The sequence below is a fragment of the Perna viridis genome, chromosome 3, assembly GCF_037379345.1.
Source record: "Perna viridis isolate PV_CMFRI_1.1 ecotype Kerala chromosome 3, ASM3737934v1, whole genome shotgun sequence".
Taxonomy (NCBI): Eukaryota; Metazoa; Mollusca; class Bivalvia; order Mytilida; family Mytilidae; genus Perna; species Perna viridis.
Window position 1 is genome coordinate 16,882,518 of NC_142447.1, and position 26,176 is coordinate 16,908,693.

Consider the following 26,176-nt stretch of genomic DNA (forward strand, 5'->3'; position numbering starts at 1 on the left):
AATATCTGGATCCCACGTTTCTGTTGTTAAAAATGTGTTGGACCAAAAAATTTATTTCTCTTAAAACCACTGATATAACTCATGTAAAAATATCGCAAACATAATGTAAACAACAGGGACACGTTGTTCAACTATTAAAGCATAAGTCCGGAAAAAGTCAACCAAATAATGATCAGGAGCTGGGCATTCCACTATTTTAAGTATTTAATTCCCTGTTCTAAACAAATTGTTTATCATGATGTTATATAGATGCTAAAATAATCTATGAATAACATAAGTAACGCTCGATATTACAAAAGCGGGGCATGATGGTAAGCTAACTAAAGATACAAAACGTGCAGAGAATATAACACCCCAAAAACTCCTACCACAAATTATAAATAAAACATTAAAAATTCTAACTCTGACCAATGGCGAACTTAAGTTCAATCGAACCAAAATATTTACTTGTCAAAAGCAATTAATTAAATCGGTGTTCAACCGGGATAGTGTCATAAAATGTTATCAAAATAAAACTATAGATCTTTATCCTGTGGTGCTGGGATCAATCAACAGATGGTCGTGAGAAAGTCTGTGCACACAACTTTTAACATTAATCTTAATCCTGTAATCCTGATCTAGCTAATTACCATTTACTATTTACTGACCCATAATTAATTAACCCAATACTACATTTAGTTAAATTTAGAATTTCGGGACTACGGCGAGAATTCACGAGAATATATGGGTGGTCTTCAACCGGAAGTTGTCAAACTGTGGATGTCAAGAAAACACCATGCGATATTTTCATGAATTATTATATTTTTCAATGACTTACAAACGAGGAACTCGTGTAAAGGTTACAAAATGCTCTGAATAATTAGTAAAATTAATTGGCGTGTATATACTTGGTCCTTGTGGCAAAGAACTAGCGAATTCTTGGATTATTCTGACGTGGGAGGTTAAGTGAACAGCCATTGAATATTTTTCAAAACATGGAAGACCGAGAAAGTATATATTCTTCGAACTATTCTCAATCGTCGATACCAATCACACCTCCAGGTTTAGAGGCTATTTATAATGCGTGTAGAAGACAATACCCTGAACAACCCAACCCATTACAGGTCACCGCATTAGTGAAATATTGGTAAGACGTGGTGCACACCCATCATTACATTTACATCAACGTCTTAGTCTGAAAATAAAAGAAAACACATAAGTTTGTTGAGCAGGTGAACATGTTTACAGTCAATGGCATATTTTTTTCAGCATCACCAACGTCTGGTTATAGAATAAAAGACGACGTGTACATATTCACCATCACTGAAACAAAACAGGCTTCATTAATTTGTACATGACCAAAGTTACACAGTCTGAGGTTTTTTGGATGTTGTGATGTGTGTTTGTATAAATTCAATTGCTTAAGAAATGAAGGCATATGGGTTGGGAACCAAACAAAGCTAAATATTAATTCATAATTAGACTTGCATGTATCTTCATTTTTGTAGTCAATTGAGCTGCCCTGTTACCCTTGATTGGCTTGAATCAGATAGGGTGTAACAAATAGAACACTCATATTATTTTCAGTCTGTTTTACAGAAAAGAAGTTTTTTCTTTAACAATGTTGTAATTTGGGCCATTGTGCTATGAACAGCTTTGACATTGGCCAAGAGTACGACATTAACAGATGTGGTCTTGGGAAAGTAACATGACTGTAGAGCCCAATTAAGCATTCATTGTATGCATTACAGTTACCTACTTATAACTGTAAAATACTCCATATAGAATTTAAAGCAATAATTCGAAGTTTTAAAAAAATTTTCGTACATGTATGTATTGTACATAAACTAGCCCAGGACTTTTTAGATGCGAAATGTTACTAGCCCTGCAGGACTAACCACAACCTTATGGCATGTTTACGTAGGTACAGTTGTAGTTGCACTAGTCCAATGTGTACCGTGTTATAAATGTACTCTTCTCTTTTACTGAGGTTGACATGGCATGGCTCCTCTCAGTTATCATTTTTCTGTTTTGCTGATTACATGTTTGTTTGAGAAAGTTATAGTCAAACAAACATTGCTGACTCGTTTGTTTTGTTTAATCATTTTACTGCTACCCCCTGTAATTTGTTGATTGGCCCAGCAATCCTCAATGGTAGCCATCATTCCAATAGGGGTCCTAGCAATTGACCATTGCAGTCTACACAAGTAACTTTCCAGTTCGCAGGCCCGAAATACATTTTTCAGAAATTTTTATATTGTAACTGTTGGCCTGTAGTAGTTAATTTTACAGACCCACCTCCATTTCGGCAAGCCTTGGGCTTCGGACTACTGCTTTACCACAAAGACTGTACATGTACTCAAACAAACATTGCTGACTCATTTGTTTTGTTTAATCATTTTGCTGCTACCTCCTTAATTTGTTACATTTGCCCAGCAATTGTAATCATCGTTCCAATAGGGGTCCTAGCAATTGACCATTGGATTCACCCCTGTTGTGAGATAATCAATAGCTTCTGGAAATATCAATAATGATTTGGGATTGGTCTGCTTGAAATAACTTTTCTATTTTTATCAAAGGGAACCCATACAATGTAGATGCTTCAGGGCCTAATCTAGACATCAATGACAAGAAGTTTTTTTGTAAATTCTGCTTGAAAGACACTTTGACTCCACTCACATCATCTCCACTGTGAGGAGTGGAAATTGACAGTAGTGTATAAAAGTCCTCGATTTGCCACGGCCAGACTTTGTTTTTTGTGTTTTTACATGCAGTGTTTGTAGCATGTAAATATGTTTACTTTTAACAATGTAGCACATATTTTTTATTTAGTTACATGTACAATTAATTTTCAGAGGTTGAAGGGCAGAAATTGAAGGCCTGGACCTTGAACACACACTGATTTGAACCTTGTCTTGCAGAGAAAGCAAACCCCTTTCTGTCTGTACCTTTTGCTCACTTTTGACAGGTGTTTGCTTTTCAGAGGTTTTAACAATAAATCACAAATGTACAAAATGTACAGTGTGATTGAAACTGACATATAGGTACATGTAATTGTACATTGGATGTACATGTATACACTCAACTTGGTTATTTAATGGTCATTAAATGTACATGTGTAAAATTTCTTGGTTTAAGAAATGATGTAGTATTTTCTAAACATAAATTTTTAGATGAATATTCAACATTCCAATAGGAAATCAAGATGGATATTACAGAATGAATGGAATGATAAGTAATACCATCTACAATGTAGCATAATACAAAATAAGTATACAGTGTAATACATAATAGGGGTGACACTGTGAAAAAAAAAAAAAAAAACTACATGTAGTATATGAGGGTAAAAAAAATGATGTCCTGATTGTACATGTAAATCATACACTTAAATACAAAATATAGGTCATTCAAATAATTTGATAAAATGTCCAATGATTCCTGTTTATGCTAAGAAGTATTTTTTAAATTGAAATACATGTGCGGGTATACATGTAAGTATCATGATGGTAAAAACATCTACAGTGCTAATGTTTGTACATTTTGACGAATTCAACAGTGTCAACTTAAGGTTTCTATTTCTTTATAGGTAATTAGATGTAACATTTTACATTAAAGTTGTACAAATGTACATAAAAAACATTTAACAAATGTGGTTGTTTTCTTCAATTTACTCAGCAAATGTATGTATAAAAAATAATTATGCAGTGTACTTGAACATTAAGTTCATGTAGCACAGTATTTTTTAGTGCAAGAAAAAAGTGATAACACTGTATTATACATGTAGGCATGTCATACATGTACATGAACATGCATATTTTGCTACATTTTTGAATATATACATGTATATTGTACATTGCAGCATTATAGTCAAAATATAGAATTTAAATTGTCATTTAGGTCATTAGTCATTTACTCTTAAAACTGTCAACATTTATAAATCTTTCTGCGTAAAGGGTGCTGGCATCTAGTCAAGAAAGAGCAAAATTGAATCTATTGACTATTAAATGCTATTGTTTTAGTACAAACACACTTCTCAATAATTTTCCAATTGGTTGCATTTCAGCTACCGCCTAATACACTCAAACAAAGGACCTTTGTGTTAGATTTTTACATTATTTCAAATTGTCCATATGCATATGATATTTATACATGTACATGACATGCACATGTAATTCATAAACTTTGTTCTACATTTCTGCTTATATCTTGTCATCCATGTACTTGTATACACTTGACATGGATTGTGTACAAGATACATGTACATATACATTAGTTTCAATAACAGGACAAATCTATACAGGGTCATCATGTACATGTTCAGTAATATTATTTGCCTAAAATTACATTGTACATGTATTTTGGACTTTTATGTGGCTCGTAAATTTGTCCCTCAAAAAATGTGGCTTAAGTATTATCTTTAGTTAGAGATATTTTTATTCATGTAAGGTGTTTCAGTTCAAAACTAGTTATTTATGACCAGTCTTTTTATTGTTATCCTCTATATTCATTTAAGTAGTGAAACTAAATGCAAATAAAGGTGTTGTATAGTTATAACCCCCCCCCCCCCCAAAAAAAAAAAAAAAAAAAAAAAAATTATAATAATAATAATAAAAAAAGAAAAAAAATGGCATTCTTTCCTAATTATGAGAGGATATGGTAGATTTAATCAGTTGTTTTATGTATACTATACATGTGTTTCTTATCTTAAAAATATTTTCAGGGGTTCAAATTGGTGAAGGTCTTTAGTCCTGGACCCTCCTTTTCTGACCTGGGACTTTTGACATTTCATTTATATACACATGTAGGTCCTTGGCCTTCAATATCCCACATTGATACTCTCATAAGACCTTTGGTTAACTCTAATTTGAAATCTACAAAGGTCCTGGATCATCTATTTAATTCCCTTATTTCATGTTTACAAAATTTTATCCATAGGCCAAAAAATGATATGTCTGTTTCCTGCTACCCTAGTTTTATACATTTCATGGCCGTTATGGCCCAAGCATGTTTAAAGTCTAGATTGTTTCCTTATTAACTCAATGTGAGACGTTTTTTGAAAAATGAAATAATTTCCACACCTATCTACCTTATTTTTTTTTGCTCAGCTGGTAGCAGAAAACCAGACTATTACTATATTTTTTTGGCCTTACATGTATTACAATAGGAAGATCATTAGTACTGTAATTTGACACATTTTTAAATGTTTTTTTCTTGTGGTAAATGAAACAAATTTCCTTGTAGTTTTAATCATGATAATTAAGTCTCATACAATGTATTATGTAATACAATTGTATTTAATATTACGGAAACGGAAATTTCTTGATACATTGGCAAGACAGAAATGTCATATTTAAATACAAGTCAGAAATAACAGTATGAAAATGATATATGTACACGTACAGTTTGTCTCGGTAACTACATGTACATGTTAATGTATTAGTGAGAATTTCATAAATAAGAAAATAAACTTCCAGCTCATAACTACTGTACTAAAAATTGGTGGTCTGAAGCTTGTATATGTAAGTTTTACATGTGTGAAAAATGCATGTTTCTGTATATGAGGAATACATGATAGGAAAAAATTATTCTTTGAATTTCATTTTTCCACATTTTTTTGCCATTTTTGTAAATTTTGAAATCTGATTTAAATACATTTGTGTGTTGTGTGAATAGATTGGGGAGAAAAATGATCCAAGGTACATTGTACATTGTAACTTGATAAATACAGGGAATAAACTCAAAATTTCACTTGAATAGACCAACTTGAGAAAGTTAAATTCATGAATTGATCATGAATTAGAAGTAACGTGCCCAACTTACAGTTTTGTAGTACTTATGAAATAAAGTTACATGTGTAATGTATGTAGCTAAGAGATGTTATAAAGTGAGAATGCAGCAACTCACATTAATAATTGCATTACATGCAACTTTTGAGTACTTTATTCAGAACATGAACTTTTTATTATTTAACAGATTTTTATTGTTTATTCTGGACCATAGACTGATACTAGAACAAACTTTTTCCCATAAGAGCAATAACAAGTATTTAATCCCACACATTGTTCCATCTTTTAAATCGCCCAAAGATTACTTCAAGTATGGGAATAGTAGACCAGAGTAAAATATAAAATAAACCCTGAATTAAATATTTATTACACCTCCTAGACAGCAGTGCTTTTAAAGATAATCACATATAGATGTCCCCTGCGAAGATAAAAGATCACTTTGTAGCCCGTGGCACCATATTAGTTTCTTTGTATGTTTGACTTAATTTGTCCAATTATAGTCAACTGATAGACTCAAGGTAAATAAATTACATATTGTTTTAAAGGCCGGGTGGCCCTCCTGATGAGAAGTGGAACAAATATCTTCCATCAACTGAATTTATCTACGGATGTTTTCCCAGACTACTTCAAGTGTTAAGACTATTGATTTTCTGCATGTTTGACACGCCAATGGTATGAAAAATATCTACGACTGTGAACCCTTGACAGTAGGTCACCCCCACTATACCCTGTTAACAACTTCACTACTTTTAAACTTGGCAGCCGTATTAGAGTCACAGAATGTCAGGGACATATTCATTGGTGTTGACGTATGATGATAACTTGTAATTGGGACTGTGCATGTTGAATGGAGTAGAATGTATAGGTCTTCACAAATGTATTTAATTTTGATTTTTAAAAGAAAATTCCTATGGCAGTCTTCATAATTAATATGGGCATGCACAAATAAGGGTCTGTACAGTATTTATGTCAAAAATGAAATACTGTACATGAAAATTAATGGAATTAGTACATGTACAATGTATATTATACCCTTTCCAAACAATGTTTGAAGGTACATTTGTATAGTTGTTTTGGAGGAGAGAAGGGATCATGATCTTGTCCTTCCATATACATTTAAACATTGTTGTAAATGTGCTGAATACTTTTAATTTAAATTTAGTGCAGTGGGTATCATTACTTGGTTTAGTTGTTGAAAAGTATCAGTAGAAAAAGACATAGAGATACGTGTACTGAAATTTGGCTTGTTTCAAAGAATAATTTTGGTCATAAAAGTGATCAAATGTGACAAAATTCTCATTTTACCAGGCATTGTAATATTGAAGCAGACAGCTTGGTGCTTAGTCACTTAAAACTTTTTTCCTGACTTATATTGCAACATTACGCATCGCTTTTACTTTAGAAGTTTACAATATGAATATACGATGTTCATAAAAAATGGAAAGAGAAATCTAATAAATTCTTAGTGTAAAGCTTTTTAAAGTTTAGTATCCACTGAACCAATATAACTATCACAAAAATTTACAGCCCAACACCTTTCCAATGGATGATCTCAATTATTCTAGAAATATTATATTTTATGAAACATAATTTCTCCAAGGAGGGTATCTTCTAGACAGTTCTGCCTATATGTGGTTGGGAATAAATATGTAAATAATGTCGTATGTATTGTCCCTAACAACAAAGGCGGTCTATTATATTGTTCAGGAAATGAATTTTCATTCAATGTGGTTTCTATATCTGGCCTGTGTATTAATTGAAATTCTTATTTTGTGCAATTAGAAATAATATTAGATTGACCAGGTGAATCGAAAGATTTAAATCCCGCAGAGTTTGTTTTTCTATAAGGGCTTCGCTTGATTGCTTTAAAAACACTCAGCCCATTGAATTGCATTATTGACTATCGTAAGGGTTTTGTTTACATGCGTGTAGGGGGTCTGAGGCGTTGCCTCTCACTGAGCTATTTTATTGACACCAATAAACACTAGGGGGTGATCCTCATCAGCTGAAACCTTGGGTGGTATCCTGTTACCTTGACAACTATCTAAGCCCTTTTAAGGTAGATAAATAAATATTACCGCATGAGACTTTAAATCAATAATAATTCGTAACGGAGGTGAACACTGGTGGCTTTGTGTGGGGGAGAATTATGTGACATTAAATACCAAATTCAAACATTAACATTCTAGAAAAAAAAGATGAGACATAATTTTATGAATTATATCTAGAACTTAAATGGAAAAAATATACATATATAACCTCAAAGTCCAACACCTGCAGTGATATGTCCTAATGGTAATCTGGAGGTTTTGTCACGGAAAAGAGATGCCTTACCCTAAAAGATAATTAATTGGTGTCTGTTGATATAAGTGGTTGCATGACTAGGTCTGAAACAGAGCTGAGAAGTGATTCGATTGATTCACTGTTGCATTGCTAGGATACACTACTTGTCGGGACTTATTTGAAAGTGATCTTCAGTGATACACATGTACAGTGTTAGGATTCTGAGATCTTGGATAAACTGATTTGCGACCAAGGCAGTTTGATAAATTGCTTGGATAAATATATATATTATTCTATTCGACAGTAACAGTACTTTTTAGTACTGTTGCATGTACATTTGGACTTATATTGTACCATATTTAATTAAGACAAATTTTTGCTTATTGCAAAAATGAGAGAATTGTGCTGTTGCCAGTAAGTATATTGAAATTGTACATGTATGACTTAATCATGTAAATAAATTAGTCCTTTTTAATTAAAAAAATTATATCAAGAAATTAATGGTGACATACATGTGTTAGTTGTATACCTGTATTTACAAAAAAAAAAAGAATTGAAAAAGAAGCAAATATTTTCGTATTATTTTGGTATTTTTTAGTTGTGTACCTGTATTTACAAAAACAAAGAATTGAAAAAGGAACAAATGTTTCTGTTTTATTTTGATGTTTTAGGATGCCAATTCAAATTCACAGTTATTTAAGATGTATTCCATTATAAATTACAGGGACTATTTTTTGTTGATTTATATGCTCAGTTTTTCTCTGTTAATTAGTAAAAATAAAATATTTCACAAAAATAATTTGGTTAACGTTACATTTGAATAAGTGGAAATCAATTATCGTGAATATATTACACGTATATTGTTTCATGTATGTAAAAAATCAAGTTTTATATCCAAGTTGTAAAAATATTTCATGAAACACTTTATTTTCAATATTATTACTGAAATTTTATTTGTAAAATTAAAATTACCATGTATATATTCATGTAACAAAAGTTTAATCATAGGAACTGAATCAGTAGACTAGTTAAAATGAATGATTTTTTTGTGAATGAAGAGTAATAACAAAATTACAGAAATTTTGGGTAATAGTCAAAAGTTTGTATAAAAAATGGCAATATCAAGGTTAAAACCTGTTGGAATCTGTCCTCACTTGGTATGGAAATGGTGGATTTTATAGTGCACTAAACCTCCTGTTTCCAGTCAGAAAATTACAAAAAAAAACAATGGTGATGCAAAAGGTTGCTGTGACTCTATCATTTCTGTTTAATTTAATGTTTAGAGTAGCTAATTTGATGACTCATTAAATTTTTTTCCATATAACTATTATTTAATATTTTTCAATTTCAGGTTGGGAGGTCCAGACCCTCTGGATTATATTAGTATGTACTCCAATCCTGGTGATGAGAACAGAGGAATACCCTCACACTGGCATTATATCAGTTATGGTTTATCTGACTTACATGGTGATGGCAGGGTACATGAGTAAGTAATTACGTATGTGTTAGGCCAAAAAAATAATAGTCTTGTTTCCTGCTGCCAGCAAGAAAAAATAGGGTAGGTATGTAGGGAAATTGTTTTATTTTCAAAAAACATTTTACATGGAGTTCATGGGGAAACAATCTAGACTTCAATGGTGCTTGAGCCAAAATGGCCATAAAATGCTTAGGGTATGCACAAAAAACTAAGGTACATGTAGGTAGGGTAGCAGGAGACGGACATGTTTTTTTTGCCTTATAATCAGTTAAATAGAATTTTCTTACAAATGTTTGATATAAAGAAAATATTTAGCTAACTAAGGAAACACAATTTGGAAAAATATCTTTAAGATACATGTGTATTTGAACTACCAATAGTCATAAATTTTCTTGTAATTATGAATGAATGATTCTGGATAATGCAACTAGCTGGAAGTTTTATTGAAATATTACAGCAAGACAGGAGATAAGTATGAAAAATGATAATGATAAAGGATTTTAGTTTGAAATACACAGTACAAAAATAGAATTAGGGTATTATCAATTTCAAATATTATCTTTCACTACTGTGAACTATTCGTAATTAACAAATATGTATTGTTTTGTATGGTATGATAGTTATTTGTCTACATAAATTTTCTTCTATTTGCAGCCACCAATTTAGAATGAATGGCAACGAAGGACCAAGTGGCTTTGGTTTTGAATTAACTTTCAGACTCAAAAGGGAACAGGGTGAAACTAATCCACCTACATGGCCTGCCACGTTGATGCAGGCTTTAGCCAGATATGTGTTCCAAACAGGTCAGTTTATACTATTTTGTTTATTTGTTGACAACTTAGGACACAGTGGTCCTTAATTGTTGATAATAACAACAATGTAACTTTTGATGAACACTTTATATGTGTAATATCAGAAATTGAGAACTGAAGAAATTTTACATTGAAGACATATTACTGGTATATTATTTTATGAAAATTTACCAATGAAAATTTAGAGTAAGAAAAAAAGACTTGCAAGAGTAAGAAGGAACAAATAGTTATATAAAAAAATTATATTGCAAATTTAGCTGATATTTTAATTATTAAATGTTCAAAAATAGGAAGTCAGGTAATGGAATATATTTTTTAGCATTTAGAGGCCTGAGAGCAGATTTCTTTTGTGATAAGAACATTCAGTGCAGAACAGTGTTGTTTTGTAATTCTGCAATAAAAAATTGTCTTCCGTTCTGGAGAAATATTAATGCTGAAAAAAAAAGACTTAATTTGTTATGAGTAGGTGATATTGACAAAGTTAATTGTTTAGAACACTGATTAGTTTCTTCAGATTATTGGAGAAATCAATATTTCACAGGTTAACCAGCACAAATTGCTCCTAATGTTAAGGTCATTTTTTCAAGTAATTGAATTAGAGGAGTTGAAGTTGGTGGAATGGTTTGTAAGGTTAACCAAGGTGTTTCCTGGGGTTTCTTTGTTGTTGATTTTTTGCTTCGACTTTGAAGTCACAATGACTTTGTGTTTCTTCGTCCCTAAAGTGCACGTACCATGTATGAAATTACTTTTGGGTTAACCAAATCTTGTGTTCGTTTCCTGGAGTTTCTTTGTTATTGAACTTTAGCTTGGATTCAGTGGTCATAAAAATTGACTTTCGGCATTGAATGAATGCTCAACTTCTGAGTTAACCAGAAAGTCTCAAAATTTAGGGCTTCATTGTTGTTCTGCTTTGAATTTTGTTATGGCCCAATTATTTCCCATAATTCATTGATTAAGAACAAGTTCCTGACAAGAAATTTCAAAGAATAATTTCCCTTACATTGAGGTACAAATGAACTTTTGTCTCCTTAAATTGTTCTCTGGTGTCTGCACTATTACAAACTATTAAAGAAATAAAACTAAGTGAAAAAATCACAGTTGTTTGAGCTTGCTATTTTGCTATTACAGAAAATGTGTTATATAGTGGAGACCATGTGCCATGGAATATGCCATTAGATGGGAGTGAATCTAGAATACAACACATGCTTATGGCAGAAGATGCACAACTGTTACCCATTAGTACACCATTTGGAAGTGTCAATTTTGTACAGGTAAGTAACTGTTTATATGTAGCTATTGTCTTTTTGTACTGCTACCACTGACAAGAAAAGAGTGATTTTGAATCATATTGGAATTGAGCACAGAATTTGAACAATCATGGAGAGAAAATTTATAATACAGCTGCGTGGAATAGGTGCAAAGTCTCTATTTTAATATGATTAAGTTTTAAAATGAATATAAAATCTTGTTTTATTATAAATGCAATGTGTTCTTTATATTTTATTTAGAAGATAGAAGAAATTGTGAGTTTTACAATGTACATTGTTTTTAAGTTTAAAAATATGGTAATATATTTTGTGTCTCATTACAGATTGTTGGTATTTGTGAAGAGGAGTTAAAGGCAGCGCAACATTGGAATGGTCCTGGAGTAATAGAGCTTGTCAGATCTATCCCATGGTAGGTTCAAATAGGTAGAAAATTGAAAGGAAAATATTTGCCGTCAGCAGTATTCCAGTATTGTTTAGAAATAGATAGACTCTAGATTCATTATTATACATATCTTCTTTGTTACCAAAGTAGAAGCTTAAAGTTATATACAAGTTTCTAAATCAAACTTAAGATAAAGTATGTAAAAGTTTTACATTACTTGAATCCTGACAACAGGAACTTGTAATATTTATTCTATCCAGATTAATGAAATAACCATATGATTAGTTGAGATCGGGAGAGAAAAGACGATTTTAGATAAACATACAACAAAAATGTTTGTATAGTTAATAAATGGCTTAGCTCTTCTTCTGATATGTGAAAAAAATGAAATTTGGTAATAACAGTAGCAGGATGAAAGAAAGGAAATTAATGAAATGCATTGAAATTTTTATTACTCAATTTCTCTTTTTTTTATAGTGCTGGAGGTCCTTGGTTGATAACTGATATGAGAAGGGGTGAAACAATATTTGAAATAGACCCACATCTGCAAGACAGAGTAGATCAGGGCATTGAAAGTGAGGGATCTAATCTATCAGGAGTGAACAGTCGTTGTTCGTGGGAGGAGCCTGGTGAGGGGTCAGATGATTTCTTCAATGAAGAGGACCACCATATGCATGAAGAAAGAAGAAGTAGCAATGAGTTAGAAAGACCAAGGATATCTGATTTTGGTAGGTATTGGTGAATTGATGTTGGCAAATAGATTAGATTTTGAGTCTGTCAAGAATGAAAATAAAAATAGTCAAGTTTTCAGTAACCATCCATTGAAATACATATTTGTCTTTAATATATTACTTAAGATTGATCTTGATTTCAAAATAATCTCATTTCTAGATCTTTTGATGTTTAAGCATGTCTACCTTAGTACCATAGTTTGTGCTTTTTAGATTTTTAATGCAATTCATCAAGAGAAAAAATAAAAATACAAAAAATAAATTCATAAAAAGTTTATGACCACCTGTCATTTTGGTAAATGGACATGAAATGAAGGATAGTGCCTTCCAATTAAGGAAGATTTATTCAATACTTTAAGCTTTAAGAAGTTCTGTTTTTTTTTATTTAGTCATGTAAAGGGTTTGAAATTTGATTGATTTTTTTTTTTTGCAGATTCTGAGCAGATCAAAGCTACCTTAAAGAAAGGGTTATCCAGACCAGCCAATTTGGGTAGAAGGGATTCTAAAGAGTTTGATTATGAGTAAGTATAAGTTTGTGTCTTATTCTTCTAAATGATGTATAGTACAAACAGCAGTATGAATTTTAGAATAATTTTTTACTGGTAAATAGTGAAAATCATGTAATGTTATATAGTGTTAGATTTGATGAAGATATGGTTACAGGCTGTTAAAATGGAAGAATTCAATTTTGATAGATGGTAGCAGAAGTGAAAACTAGATACTGCATAAAAAGAATTTAAGGAAGTGTTTTAATATCAGATGAGTTAATTAATGAAATAAATAATATACAATTTCAGCCGGCAGTCAAGAAAACAGTCCTTCGATAGTACATGTTCAGACGGTCCAACAGAATTACTACGCACAAGATCATTGGATGCTGTTCATTTGAAATACAATTTGGAAGCAGGTCAGTTACTTCCCTTGGCATTACGTGGACGACTGAAACATGGAAGACATTTCACATTCATGAGTGCTTTAAATGACACTGCCATTACTTTAGTATCGTTAAGTGTGAATGGATCTATCGCAGATGAAAACCACCCTTTTGCTGCTCATGGACCTTGGTTACAGGTAAAGATTATCATCATTAATATTTTAAAGATTTCGTTTACATTATGAATGAAGATGAAGCTATGATAATAGAAAATGAAATTTTATTTTTGCTGCAGCAATTTATCTGTTAAGTAGCTGTCTTTGTAAGAATCATGCAAAATCTGAAAAAAGTGATACACCCCAAAAAAGGCTACATATTTTTATTTTTGTAATGAAGTTGTTTTATAGGTCTATATTATGAAATTTGTTATTATTCATTCAAGTCTGCCTGCTCTTAGGAGATAATCAGCATTGAATATCCAATAGATTCTTTTGTATTTGAGTGGCATTCACAGAGTTATCTCCCTTAATTTTGAATTATACAGTGCATTCTATATAATTTTTATCTCCTATGAGCATAGGTTATATGAAAAACCAAATGTTAATTTTTGTTTACTAAAGCATTTTAAACAAAATATCAAAAATTAAAATATGTAGGCTTTCCAACCATGTATCACATTTTGCATGATTCTTAGCTGGAGTGCTACTTAAATAGTGAAAAGAAAATATGGGAGGAAAACAAAACTTAAATGGAGTTGATTTTTTATGAATTGGCTGATTGAATTGAAATTTTTTTTAGAAGACCAGAAATTCTTGTTCAGCTTTAGCAAATGTTGTAAATTTTTTCACATCTAAATTTTAGGTTCTGTTGACTGAAGACTTTATTGAAGAAATGCTCATGGACATTGAGGAATTACTGAATCCAGAGGAGGTGAGATCTTTTTACCAAAGGTGCTGCTAAGTAGGCAGAAATCCTGGTTGTGTGTGTTTCTTTGCCTGCCACACTTATAGGAAAATTATTATTATTTTTTTAATTAACATTTTGACAAACATCTAAAATCAATTTTAGTCTAACTTTGATGGTCTGGCACCTTGAAATAATTCTCAATAGTCGTGACTTTGTTAGGTGTATATTGTTAAGAAAAACAGAAGAGATAATGTGATCAGTGATGGCAAGTAAAAAAAGACACAAAAATTGCTATTTATATTTTATTGCTGTACTAAAAATACATCTGTGGTCTTTTAATAGCAAGATTGATTGTGTATTCTGTCAAAGTCTTAAAAGCAAAATTCATAAATAATATTCAACATTCCAGTCTGTGGTTCAAATTTAATTACAAGGGTTGAAGGTTCTGAACTTTTGTACTTTTCACAGAAATGGTTCCAGTGAGAAAAACCAAGATTCTGCAATAAAGCATTCAGGATTTAAGTAATTGATGTTTAAAAGGTCCTTCGTCTGAATTTGAGGGCCCTAGAATTGGACCACCACATTCATTGAAACGCTGACTCCTTCAAAGTGAATAGTACACATTTCTTAGTGCATGGTAACAGTGTAGTGTTTGGCACATTTGAAAACTAATTGTTTATTTGTAGTGTATATTGTACATGTATATCATTGAATATTTTTCTCTTTCTTTGCAGGTTGAACTTCCAAAAACATATTCATGGCCTGAACGGCGGTTAATAGTGACAATTTTACCTGATGGAGCATGATCTTAAATACATGTATGTGACTGAATGAATGGAATCTAGAAGTGACAGAATTCATAGTGTGTGTGTTTGTATTTGTGACTCAATAAAGGAGGTAGACCTAGAGTAAGCATCAAAGTAACTTGGACTGATTTCATTCTGTTTTAAGTGAAAGCTTGATAGGCTTTGGTGAAATTGAATATGATACAAACATATTACTGATTTGAAGAGTTATGACCCTTACCCCAGGTCTACCTCCTTAAATGAAGAAAACATTGAATGTATTTTTATAAGTGCTGTTCTTGGATCATATCAAATCTTGGAGTAAAACTGCTATATTTACTAAATGTCCCTGTCCTGTTTCCTGGAGTTTGTCAACATGTGTTCAAGAAACCAGACTTGTGAATTTGAATCACAGTTTGACTTGATAAAAATGATACTATTGAAAAGACGCAGAGTTGTGAAAATTTTGTATCCATTTATTTTTGATCAATTTTGTTCAAGCTCATGGTAGTATTCTATGGTATGACAGATTGGATGTGTATTTGACCATGAAGATGCATATCATTATTCACTTGTATGTCATTCATTGTAAAAATAGCATGTTCGCTATTCATATTTATCAACTCATTTTCATATTATATTTCAAGTGCAATCAGTTCAAAGTAATTTTATGTACAAAGAGATTAACATTTTTATATATTTTCACTTCTGTATATATTATGCAGGTAGTCATAGAAATGCTGTTGTAAATATGGCATAAATTTTTATATAGACAAAATTTTAGACACTTGTATTGTGTAGTTACTTGATGGCTTAACAGTAGTTCTATTGCCATGAATTTTTCCATTTAGTTCACATTGTATTAGATATTCAGTGGTGGATCCAGTAGGGTTCTTTTTGTTGGAAAATTGTGCACAATTTAGGCAAAAATAAAGAAATGACAACCTGGAATCCCCCTTTCAAAATCTTGAATTGCCTCTGGATATGAATAGAGAAATACATTTCATAGTTCTGCCTTCTCCATTTTACTTTGGAAATTACTTGGGTCTGGAAATATACATTTGAAAGTCTGTTAATTCAGAAATTAAAGCATGCATGAACTACATGTGGATATTCATGTGTGCCATGTAATAGGAAATGAGATCTGAATTTTTGGATTTTGAGTAAAATTATTTATCAGTGATGTTAACAATTCTATTATGAGTGTTTTACATGTAATTATTGCAATTCTAAGTACCCTGGAAGTAGTTTGCATATTTACAATAATAAAAACAAGTAATTTGCATATTTACAATAATAAAAATATCACAATTGTTTCTGCAATTACATTTCATGATGCGTGGATGATTCCTTATGTGTGATTGAATTATCCTCGTGGGAAAAATATAATCTTTGATTTTCAACTTTGAAACTTGTAAGTCACTTTTAAATGGAAATTTTTATTCTAACATAATTAAAAAAAAATTTAAAAACTGATTGTTTTTAAAAATATTTCAAGCTACAATATACATACTGATAACAATTACTAGAGTTAATGTATGGGTAACAAAAATGTATATATGTACATGTATACAGCCTAACCTGCAAGTTTCAACAAAGAAATAAATTTTCTGCCACATATCTATTCTATGGGCTTCTAACTTAATGTATATTTTATTCTGTAAAGGCTTAAAATATTGTTGTATTTGATTAATTTTAATTTTTTGGTAAAACCTAACCAAAGATTTGATGTGTATAAAACAAGAATAATACCCACTTGGAAAGAATAATTTGTTATTCAGCAAAAATGTCAGTTTTGGAAAGAGCAAAAAATTGCAGCCCATTATTTTTGTTTCAAAATGGTAGTAAAGTAGTTTTGAAATCAGAAATTTCGTAGATCATAAAAATAAAATACTTATGCCCAAACACCAAAGTATTAAATAGGTCTATAAAATGATTTAAAATTTAACAATTTTCTGATTATGTATTTAAAAGTCTTCAATTGAATTGAATTTTGCTGGTCTTGGCTAGAAGATAATTTGTACATGCTCAAGAATCAATTTAGTATCATATGACTGCTTTGTTTTATATGAATGAAATGTGCCATGCTATCTCTTGTTTTAAGTCGACGCAACTATCACCATATAGTCATACATCAACTGTTTCATGGTATAGTGTAGCACTGTGTTTTTACTGTTAATATTTTTGGTTGTTATGGTCAGTTATATTCTGACTATGCACTTGTTTATTTTAACCTTGTTGAAGTATTGATTTAATCATTAAAAAAATGCCTACTTGGATTTTTTACATGGCATGTTCATTGGTTGTCTGTCCGTCTGTCACTTGCCACATTTAATATCAAAATTTAAGAGATCAATATTTATCTTTTAACAGAAGAAATATGTATACTGGTATTCTAAAGATTTTTTTTAATCGCTGAGGTAATTTGTTTCATTATGAAAATCTGCTTCAGCTTTTGATATACAATTTCATGTATTCTGAAATTTAAAATCAAATAATTTAAGTACCATTCTATGTAAGAATCAGGCAATGAGTGAGACATCATTTTTCTCAAGTTGGTCTTTTTTGTCTCTAAAATACTCAAATACATCTAGAAAAACAATTATAAAGCTACTTAAATTTATCCTGAAGCATTGGTAACGTAGATATTTTTGATTGCTTATATAAGGAAAAAGTTCTGGAAAATTTTTCCGTCAATATTCCATAGTGCATTTTAAATAAATTTGACCTATCAATATCTTAAAAAAGCAAACGTTACAAACACTTTGATGGTTATTTCTATAGGTTATGAGATATGAGTACTAGGATGATGCAATAAAATATCTGTATATTTTCTTCATTATACACATTTTGTCCGATTCTTAGACGGAGAGGTACTTAAAGAAAAAAGTATGTTGAATGTTATTGTTGGTCTTTGGGTGTTTGTTAGGTGTAAAAATATGAAATGGTCTAAGTTTAAACTTTAATTTTAAGGAGCTAGACCTAGGGTAAGGAACACAATCTTTACAAATCATTGGAACGTTTGTATTCAGCATTTTACATCAATGTCATGTAAGCATCAAAGTATCTTTGACTGATTTCATTCTGTGTCAGATAAAAGCTTGATAGCCTTTGGTGAAATTGAATATGATACAAACATATAACTGACTTCACTAGTTATGTCCCTTACCCTAGGTCTACCTCCTTTAGTGAACATACGATGTAAAGCCTCCCACTTCCTCTTTAATTTTCAATTTGGAATTTTTTGTTAATTGATTACATCATGTGATAATACAAATGTACATGGCTATGGGGCAGGGTTGGTACCATTAAATTATTTTATTTGTCTAATGAAGATATGTATCAATTTGCATACATGAAGATGCATATGATTTTACATATTTTTACCCTCCTTGATTACGTATCTGAAACTTGAATGTATTTCGAGTTTTTGTCTAGTGTTGATCTCATTGTTTTTGACTTAAGTTTGTTTGTTGGATTTCTAATTTGATTTTAATTATAGAGTAATGTATTACTTAGGTTACAATCCAAATTATTTTCAAGTAGCAAGTTTCAACATTTGAGATTTTTTTCTGATTTAATTGATGAAAATTTAGACAATTATTAGGTTTATCTCTAACTACCATTTCAAGTTTTGTTATTTTATTACGCATGTTTTGCAACATATATTTTTTTGAACATTTGGACATTATTCAACATATGTTTTTTTTATGAGTTGAGATGAAAAGTTCTTTGAAGAATAAAAATATGAAACATTTAACATTTTGTATTCTCTTACATTTATATTCAGTGCAATTGTTGTATACATGTGTATTCTTATTGTCTGAAAAATGGAACAAAGGGGCATATAGAGTTAAAAGATCTGTGTCATGACCTACTACAGTCTGTAATAACTCTGGTTTACATTTGCAATAAAGCTATTTGGAGACTTGGTCACAACACAAAAACATCACATGAAAAACTTGCAATGCATGTTTCTTATGAACTAAAATATCTGCTTTTTGTATGTAAACATGACATTGATAAAAATGGTGGTTGAACTGATACAAAGTATCAATAGCATCGGATGGAAAACTTCCGCTGAATTTGAAGTTGATGATGCATTTACAACACAACAATCAATGCAATCGCATTGGGGCATTCCTTTTAAGTCTAGGTAATCCAGGCATATATCTTCCCATGTTTGTATGAGTAATATTTTCCTGCTGATAATTTTGTAACATTATCAGCATAAAAGTTAAACTGTGTACACGTTCCCCATGATATTAACATCTAGTTTTTGGCTGAAATTAAGGACCAAGACATCAATTCAATTCAACATCTGTAATCCATTACATTCCTGTATTCATGATTCAGTAATCTTATGGTTGCAACATGAACTCGTGGATCATTATAGTGTATCCATCTGCGCTAGGAACACAGATTTATTCTATGTGTCATAGTTTTCCTTTCCTCTTTTGTCTACACCGGACTTGACTTTTTATGAACACTCGGCAGGTGTTTCTAGAAAAGCAGAGGATGCTTACCCTACCAGTGCACCTGGTCCTTGCTCCCAATTTTTAGTGGAGCCCGAGTTGCTCATTTGCTTAATTAGGTATAATTTTAGTTACTTCATGTTCTTAGTTGTGTATGTCTGTTTTCCATGTCTGGTCTTTGTCCCAGGATTACATCCTTTTGACTACTTCTATAACCTTGGTTCCTTTGATTATTCCTTCATTGGAATTTACATTTGGTCCTGCAGAAAATATGGAACCCTATTGTTTTCATTGTTAAAGATGAAAATGGCATTTGGATAACTGGTCATGTTACTCTCTTTCATGTTTTGGTTCATGTCAATCCATAAAGTTTGGTTCTCCGTAATCAATGCATCTTTGCAACAAGCAGTTTATAAATATTAAAAGAAACATTTAAAAGGAAATTGTTTATTAAAATATAAAGGTTTCAGTGAAGATATTTAAATTAACAGTAAGAATAACAGCTATTGAAATACAATAATAAATAAGGCTAATACAAAAACATTTTCACTAAAGAAATATACATGAAAAAAATCTACATATAAAAAACACCAAGTCTTTAATGCTAAATAGTCATATTACATATTACAAAGGAATGGAAAATATTAAGAGATACTTAATTCATGCAACAAATTGCATTGAGTAGTAAATATGTAATGGGTCTTTGTCATGAACATCTCCAGCAACTAGACTTTTAACGAGTATTCACATTCCATCTTATATTTATAAGGAAATAAAAAAAAAAAATTCATATCAATAAAGGCCCTAATACATGTACATGTATGAGGTTATATTGTTAAACAAGATACATGTATTTCCTGGTATATTACTTATACTGCATGTCTTTACTTATAGTGCATGTTTTCATTGTTATATCCAAGACAATGACTGCAGTTTAAAACAGTACATACCTGATATTAAATGATCAACAATTGAAAAGTACTTGAAGTTTAATTTTAAAATCACATACATTTTTTCTTTAAGTCAAGTTTAAAATACTGATTCTAAGAAATGTTTTTTATTACAAATTTAAGGAAAGTTTTTCAGAGATAATTTTACAAGTGGCAAAGAACATGTAAGTCATATACCAATCCTTATCTGGACAATTCAATGAAAGAATCATCACTGGAATTTAAAACAAAAAGCATTTTGGCACAAACGAAATTATGCAGATGAAGTTAAATTTCACACAAACTACATTGTATTACAAAACTCCCCATAACATGCATGATTATAAAATTTGGTAGAACGAATATTTCTTTAAATCTGGGGAGATGAAAAAAAAAAACAAAAACATTTGATACACATACCATGTACGTTTGTAACCATCCCATATACCTTTACACACACAAAAGATTTGTACAAATATAAATACATTTGTTAACAGTTTTATTTACGGTGATGGGTAAAGTTGTATATCAAAGACATTTTCAAGGCAACTGGGGTAAGGGACATAACTCTTGAAATTAGTGGTTTGTATGCATCATATTCAATTTCACCAAGCCTATCAAGCTTTCATTGGAAACATAATGAAATCAGTCCAAGTTACTTTGACGCTTACTGTGAAAGTACTTAAATTCGTGGATACCAATTTTTGTGGATTTGCAATGAAACACAAGTTGTGGATTCTTAAAGTTTTCAGTTTACACATCTATGGAAATCTCCTTTCCGTTGGGAACCAAATTTCGTGGGTTGGCCTACCCACGAAAACCATGAAATTTACCCAACGAACAATAACACTTTCACAGTACATGACATTGAGGTAAAATGCTGAATACCAACATTCCAATGATTTGTAAGAGTTGTGTCCCTTACCACAGGTCTACCTCCTTAATATTGGTCAAAAGTTCAAATTAACAAAAAAAAATCTTAAAATCATTAACACTACATGTACGCTAGTCAAAAATTACATTAATTATGTAGTAAAAAGGATCAAATAAAGACACCAGCTAAAGAGAGGCTACGATTATTAACTCAAATTTAACTTAAAATTCTTTTGGTTTTCACAGAATGATTTACATTTTTAAATAATTTCAAACAATGTATAACTTAAGACAATTAAATGTATAAACAAAATCATCACACAGGATATGTTTACATATTTAAAAACAAGAACACACATTGTAATACATTTTCACTGCAGCAAGATTGAAGTACATGTAATATTTGGATTTCATAGCTACACATTAATATGGTGCTGTCTAAAAGCGAGGTGATGATTGTCATCAGTATGACTCCAATGTGCCATACAGAAAAATGCATAGGTAAAATGACAATTAAATATGCTTAGAAATTTTCAACATTCAAGGGTTTGAAAATATCTACTTTCATCAAAAGACAAACTTTTCTTCGTCATTATTTCAAAAGGAATCCAAATTAAACTTATGAAAACTGATTCAGCATTTGGTACGTGTTAGCAGTGATGACAATCTACACATTAACCTGATATGGTCTAACGTAACACAAAAATAAACTAAAGTTTCTGATGTTCTAGACACATTTAAAATGCCGTAAACAACCCTTCATAACAATGCAAGAATCTTGCATTTTCAACTAAGAACAATTGATTGACAAGACTATTAGTTTAATTATAATATTGTTCCTTAACTTTAACAGGATCTCTGCAAAGACTACATAGGAAGATGATCAGATTCAAGAATTAATTTTTTTATGCCTTCAAAGTTCCATCTGCCAGTGCTAGTCAAAGAGGAAACACGTGTTGCTGAGTAGAGCTTAAAAATTATGCTGTCCCTGCTATTGTAGAAATATTATACCCATAACTCTTATACAGCAGTCCCTTTTGACTGAGATCATCTAAAGCACGAAGCATCATTAATGAGGTCTGGTAATCTTCATTTGAAACTCCCAGAGTCAAGTACATAAATTGTAAACCATACACATATGCTGATGTTAAATTAGCCTCCCGCTGAGCCTCAGCAAATACCATGGTTTTTGCAGCATCGGCTTTGGCCTCCTCTAGAATCTCATTTGCTGAAATTAAAAAGCAGTGTACTATACATTTGATTTCTTCTTTAAATGATAACTATAAAGAGACACCCATTCCCTGAACATCAGGGAATACTTTATTGACCTAATTAAAAATACTTTTCTTTTTTTTTTTGTATTTTAACTATACTGTTTGTGTTATTTACCTACTCTTTCCTTTTTAGTGTGTAATCTTATTTTTTGCAATAGCCACTTCAGAAATATGTTCCTTTCAATAATACGTAAACTTGATCGAGTTAAACTTAAGCTGATGAAAATGACACTGGCAGTTTCTAACCTAAACAATCAATGACATAACTAACTACCAGTAGCTTAATTTTAAACGCACATAATACACACACCCTCCATTTTTTGGTGAATTAAGTCAAATAAGTGTGAAAACCGAAACTCATGACAAATATTGTACAAAAAAAAAAAAAACAAAACAAAACAGACAGGTACACGGCCATTTGAAATTAATTTTTTTCCTTGCCCCCAGAAGAGTGCACTTCACATTATTCATTGGAAGGAAAAATGTTAAGGGAAGTGGTTGGTTGTCTTTATTTCATTGATATGGTTATAAAAGGTAGTAATGAGGCATCCTAAACAGAGATTAGGGAGTGTCCAAGCAGCAAAAAAAAAAGATTTACATGGCCTAAAATAACAAATGATTTCTTATCATTTATATTACCTTCATTTTTTAATTTTTGTGTCATCTGTTTTGTTTGTTTCTGTACCACAGCATGGTCCTGTACCAAATATTCCTTCTCTGCTTCAACCTGTGAATATATTTCAACATTTGATTTCAAACAAACCAGTTATTCCCCGTTTCAACCTGGAATACATTTAAACACTAAATTCCAAACAAACTAGTTACTGCACTAACTCCTGTTTGTTTTGGGCTTAGTGGAAGAAGCAGCACATTTCATAAATTCAAGTCTTTTGTATGACTAGGCCAAAGAATATACCTATGAATCCCAACAATCTTCAGTGTTAGCTATTTGATTAAAAGAACGAAACAATTACCTTTAGTGTTAGCTATATGATTTAGAGATGGGAACAATTACCTTTAGTGTCAGCTGTTTGATAAAGAGATCAGAACAATTACCCTTAGTGTTAGCTGTTTGATTAAACGATGGGAACAATTACCCTTAGTGTTAGCTGTTTGATTAAGAGATCAGAACAATTACCTTTAGTGTTAGTTGTTTGATTTAGAGATGGGAACAATTACCCTTAGTGTTAGCTGTTTGATAAAGAGATCAGAACAATTACCTTTAGTGTTAGCTGTTTGATTAAGAGATGAGAACAATTACCTTTAGTGTCAGCTGTTTGATAAAGAGATCAGAACAATTACCCTTAGTGTTAGCTGTTTGATTAAGAGATGGGAACAATTACCCTTAGTGTTAGCTGTTTGATTAAGAGATCAGAACAATTACCTTTAGTGTTAGTTGTTTGATTTAGAGATGGGAACAATTACCCTTAGTGTTAGCTGTTTGATAAAGAGATCAGAACAATTACCCTTAGTGTTAGCTGTTTGATTAAGAGATGGGAACAATTACCTTTAGTGTCAGCTGTTTGATAAAGAGATCGGACACAAGATTTGGTATTTTGATCCCAGAAAGCTGGAAATATTTAATATCAATGTGATACCCTGGGCTACATTTTACTGGAGGCTGACACGTGGTACATGCTGTGTTATTGATGCAGCTACTCGGACAACAATCCTGACAGCAGTTACCTAGAATATGGAAAGACCAACTGTAAGTGTGAGAATTGCAGACTGTGGAAGTGTTTACAATCATTAAATCATGGGCATATGAATCATCTTTTGCCTTTTTGTTAGTCTGAAGTTCTAATCATTATCATTAATAAAAGTATGAATATTAGATCGTCCAATTAATTGCATATGTAAAAGATTAAATTGATTCGAATAATTGAATTCTGCATTCACAAAGCTGTAATTGTATCTATTTTCATAAGCCATTTATTTTGATGTTTTCATGAGGAAATAAATGACATAAAATACATATACATGATACAGTAACAAATGCTTGTGGTACAATGTATAAACATGTATTGTCAATTCTACATATTAATTCTTATTTTCTAGAGACTTGAAATGTGTATATTACTCTCAAATTAAAAATAAACAGTGACACAAAAGCACATGAAAGGCCCGTAACTAAATATTTACAGCTAAATCAATCTGCACATAAAGACATAGCCTTACAGTATATTTTTGTAATCAGATATTCATACCTGCTAATCTTGTTTTCAGTAAATTAAATATGAAAGTTTCTAGTTGTGTTCTGTGAAGTCTGAAGTAATCCAAGTTAAACTGTCCAACGTTATTCTTGATCTCACTTATGACTACATATTTTATTATGTCATCGTACTCAAACTCATATTCTTTGTGAAGTTCACCTAACTCACTGCCTCTGAAAATAGATTAAAGCACATATACCTCAGTGATAGAATTTAAGGGGAATACTTGCTAAATGCAAGTTGAAACTCAATTTAGCAAGTAGAAATTATTTCCACTTGCTAAAATTTACTAGTGAAATTCTATATGTCATATAGGTAAAGTCCAGAAAAAATCCCCAAAACTTAAATTTAGCTAGTGTAAATTTTCACTACTTGCTAAATTTAGCTAGTGGAAAAATTTCTTAAATTCAATGCCTGATATACCTGTTTCTGAATTGAGCAATTAACATTGACTAGGGCTATGGTCTATTACATGTACTTTTCTTTTTTTTAACAATAGTGATTGCTGCGAGACAATTAAACTATTTTCATTATATTTATATTTGGTTCAGGGCATATAGTAAGCAGTATTCATTGAACACCTCAATATTTACTTGAATTTAATCTTATTTCTCAAGCTGTTGCCAGGAAAATGCTTGTTTCTGGTCCTACTTCAGAGACAATTCCAAGTCCCAAAACGAAAATCAATCCCCACCTATCTTTCGTGTTATGGCACCTCACAGTGCAATTTCAAAGGGATTCATACACATACACTGAAGTTATTGTCTGAATACCAAAAGTGTCTAAATAACAGCATGATCATTTTATACAACCCATTATTTTTTGCAGTGGTATAAAAAAATGCCGCTCTCTCAGATTGCCTTCCATGAAAATGAACTGTGAACCAAGAAATAAACCTTTGATTGCCATAAAGGTATGACTTACCTGATGTAATACTGTAAATAATAAGAGATAGAGATGGACAACCTGTCTACAGTGAACACCTCTGTTGTCTGGGAGATGGTATTGGCACTCACTGGGTATGTTACAAATTCTTTATCTGGTCCTAGGACATAGCAACCAGTATAATACACTGTATCCCTGTCGACTGTGCCTGTTACCTTGTTCTTCAGAAGTGCCATCTACAATA

The 26,176-nt window shown here is 31.3% G+C and overlaps 2 protein-coding genes across 7 annotated transcripts in view; one reads left to right on the forward strand and one right to left on the reverse strand.

Annotated features, from left to right (window-relative positions):
* Positions 1 to 729: 729 nt before the first annotated feature.
* LOC148621219 (suppressor of fused homolog) lies at positions 730 to 19,043 on the forward strand. Of its 2 annotated transcripts, none has more exons than XM_088575354.1 (10): positions 730 to 1,126; positions 9,400 to 9,534; positions 10,180 to 10,328; positions 11,466 to 11,608; positions 11,929 to 12,014; positions 12,465 to 12,715; positions 13,152 to 13,239; positions 13,516 to 13,789; positions 14,454 to 14,522; positions 15,233 to 19,043. In XM_088575354.1, exons 1-10 carry the CDS (start codon positions 975 to 977, stop codon positions 15,302 to 15,304), a joined length of 1,419 nt encoding a protein of 472 aa, XP_088431480.1. In that variant the 5' UTR covers positions 730 to 974; the 3' UTR covers positions 15,305 to 19,043. The 2 variants fall into 2 exon arrangements, with proteins under 2 accessions (XP_088431480.1, XP_088431481.1); XM_088575355.1 differs by lacking the exon at positions 730 to 1,126 and adding an exon at positions 8,297 to 8,462.
* Positions 19,044 to 20,189: 1,146 nt separating this feature from the next.
* LOC148621220 (uncharacterized) overlaps positions 20,190 to 26,176 on the reverse strand; it is a 35,574-nt gene continuing 29,587 nt past the window's right edge. For all 5 annotated transcript variants that reach the window (XM_088575365.1, XM_088575362.1, XM_088575363.1 and 2 more), the window contains 5 exons: positions 25,972 to 26,168; positions 25,042 to 25,220; positions 24,342 to 24,520; positions 23,474 to 23,561; positions 20,190 to 22,788 (listed from right to left, as the gene is read on the reverse strand). In XM_088575365.1, coding sequence (XP_088431491.1) covers positions 22,538 to 22,788; positions 23,474 to 23,561; positions 24,342 to 24,520; positions 25,042 to 25,220; positions 25,972 to 26,168 — 894 coding nt within the window. In that variant the 3' untranslated portion in view covers positions 20,190 to 22,537. The remainder of the gene's footprint in view (positions 22,789 to 23,473; positions 23,562 to 24,341; positions 24,521 to 25,041; positions 25,221 to 25,971; positions 26,169 to 26,176) is intronic.

What these genes read in the sequence shown, in the direction of transcription:
- LOC148621219 (XM_088575354.1), top strand. Translation starts at nt 975, where the DNA reads ATGGAAGACCGAGAAAGTATATATTCTTCGAACTATTCTCAATCGTCG. An exon ending in CTCATGGACCTTGGTTACAG is followed by an intron (nt 13,790 to 14,453) that starts GTAAAGATTATC and finishes TCTAAATTTTAG; the next exon opens with GTTCTGTTGACTGAAGACTT. An exon ending in AATTACTGAATCCAGAGGAG is followed by an intron (nt 14,523 to 15,232) that starts GTGAGATCTTTT and finishes CTTTCTTTGCAG; the next exon opens with GTTGAACTTCCAAAAACATA.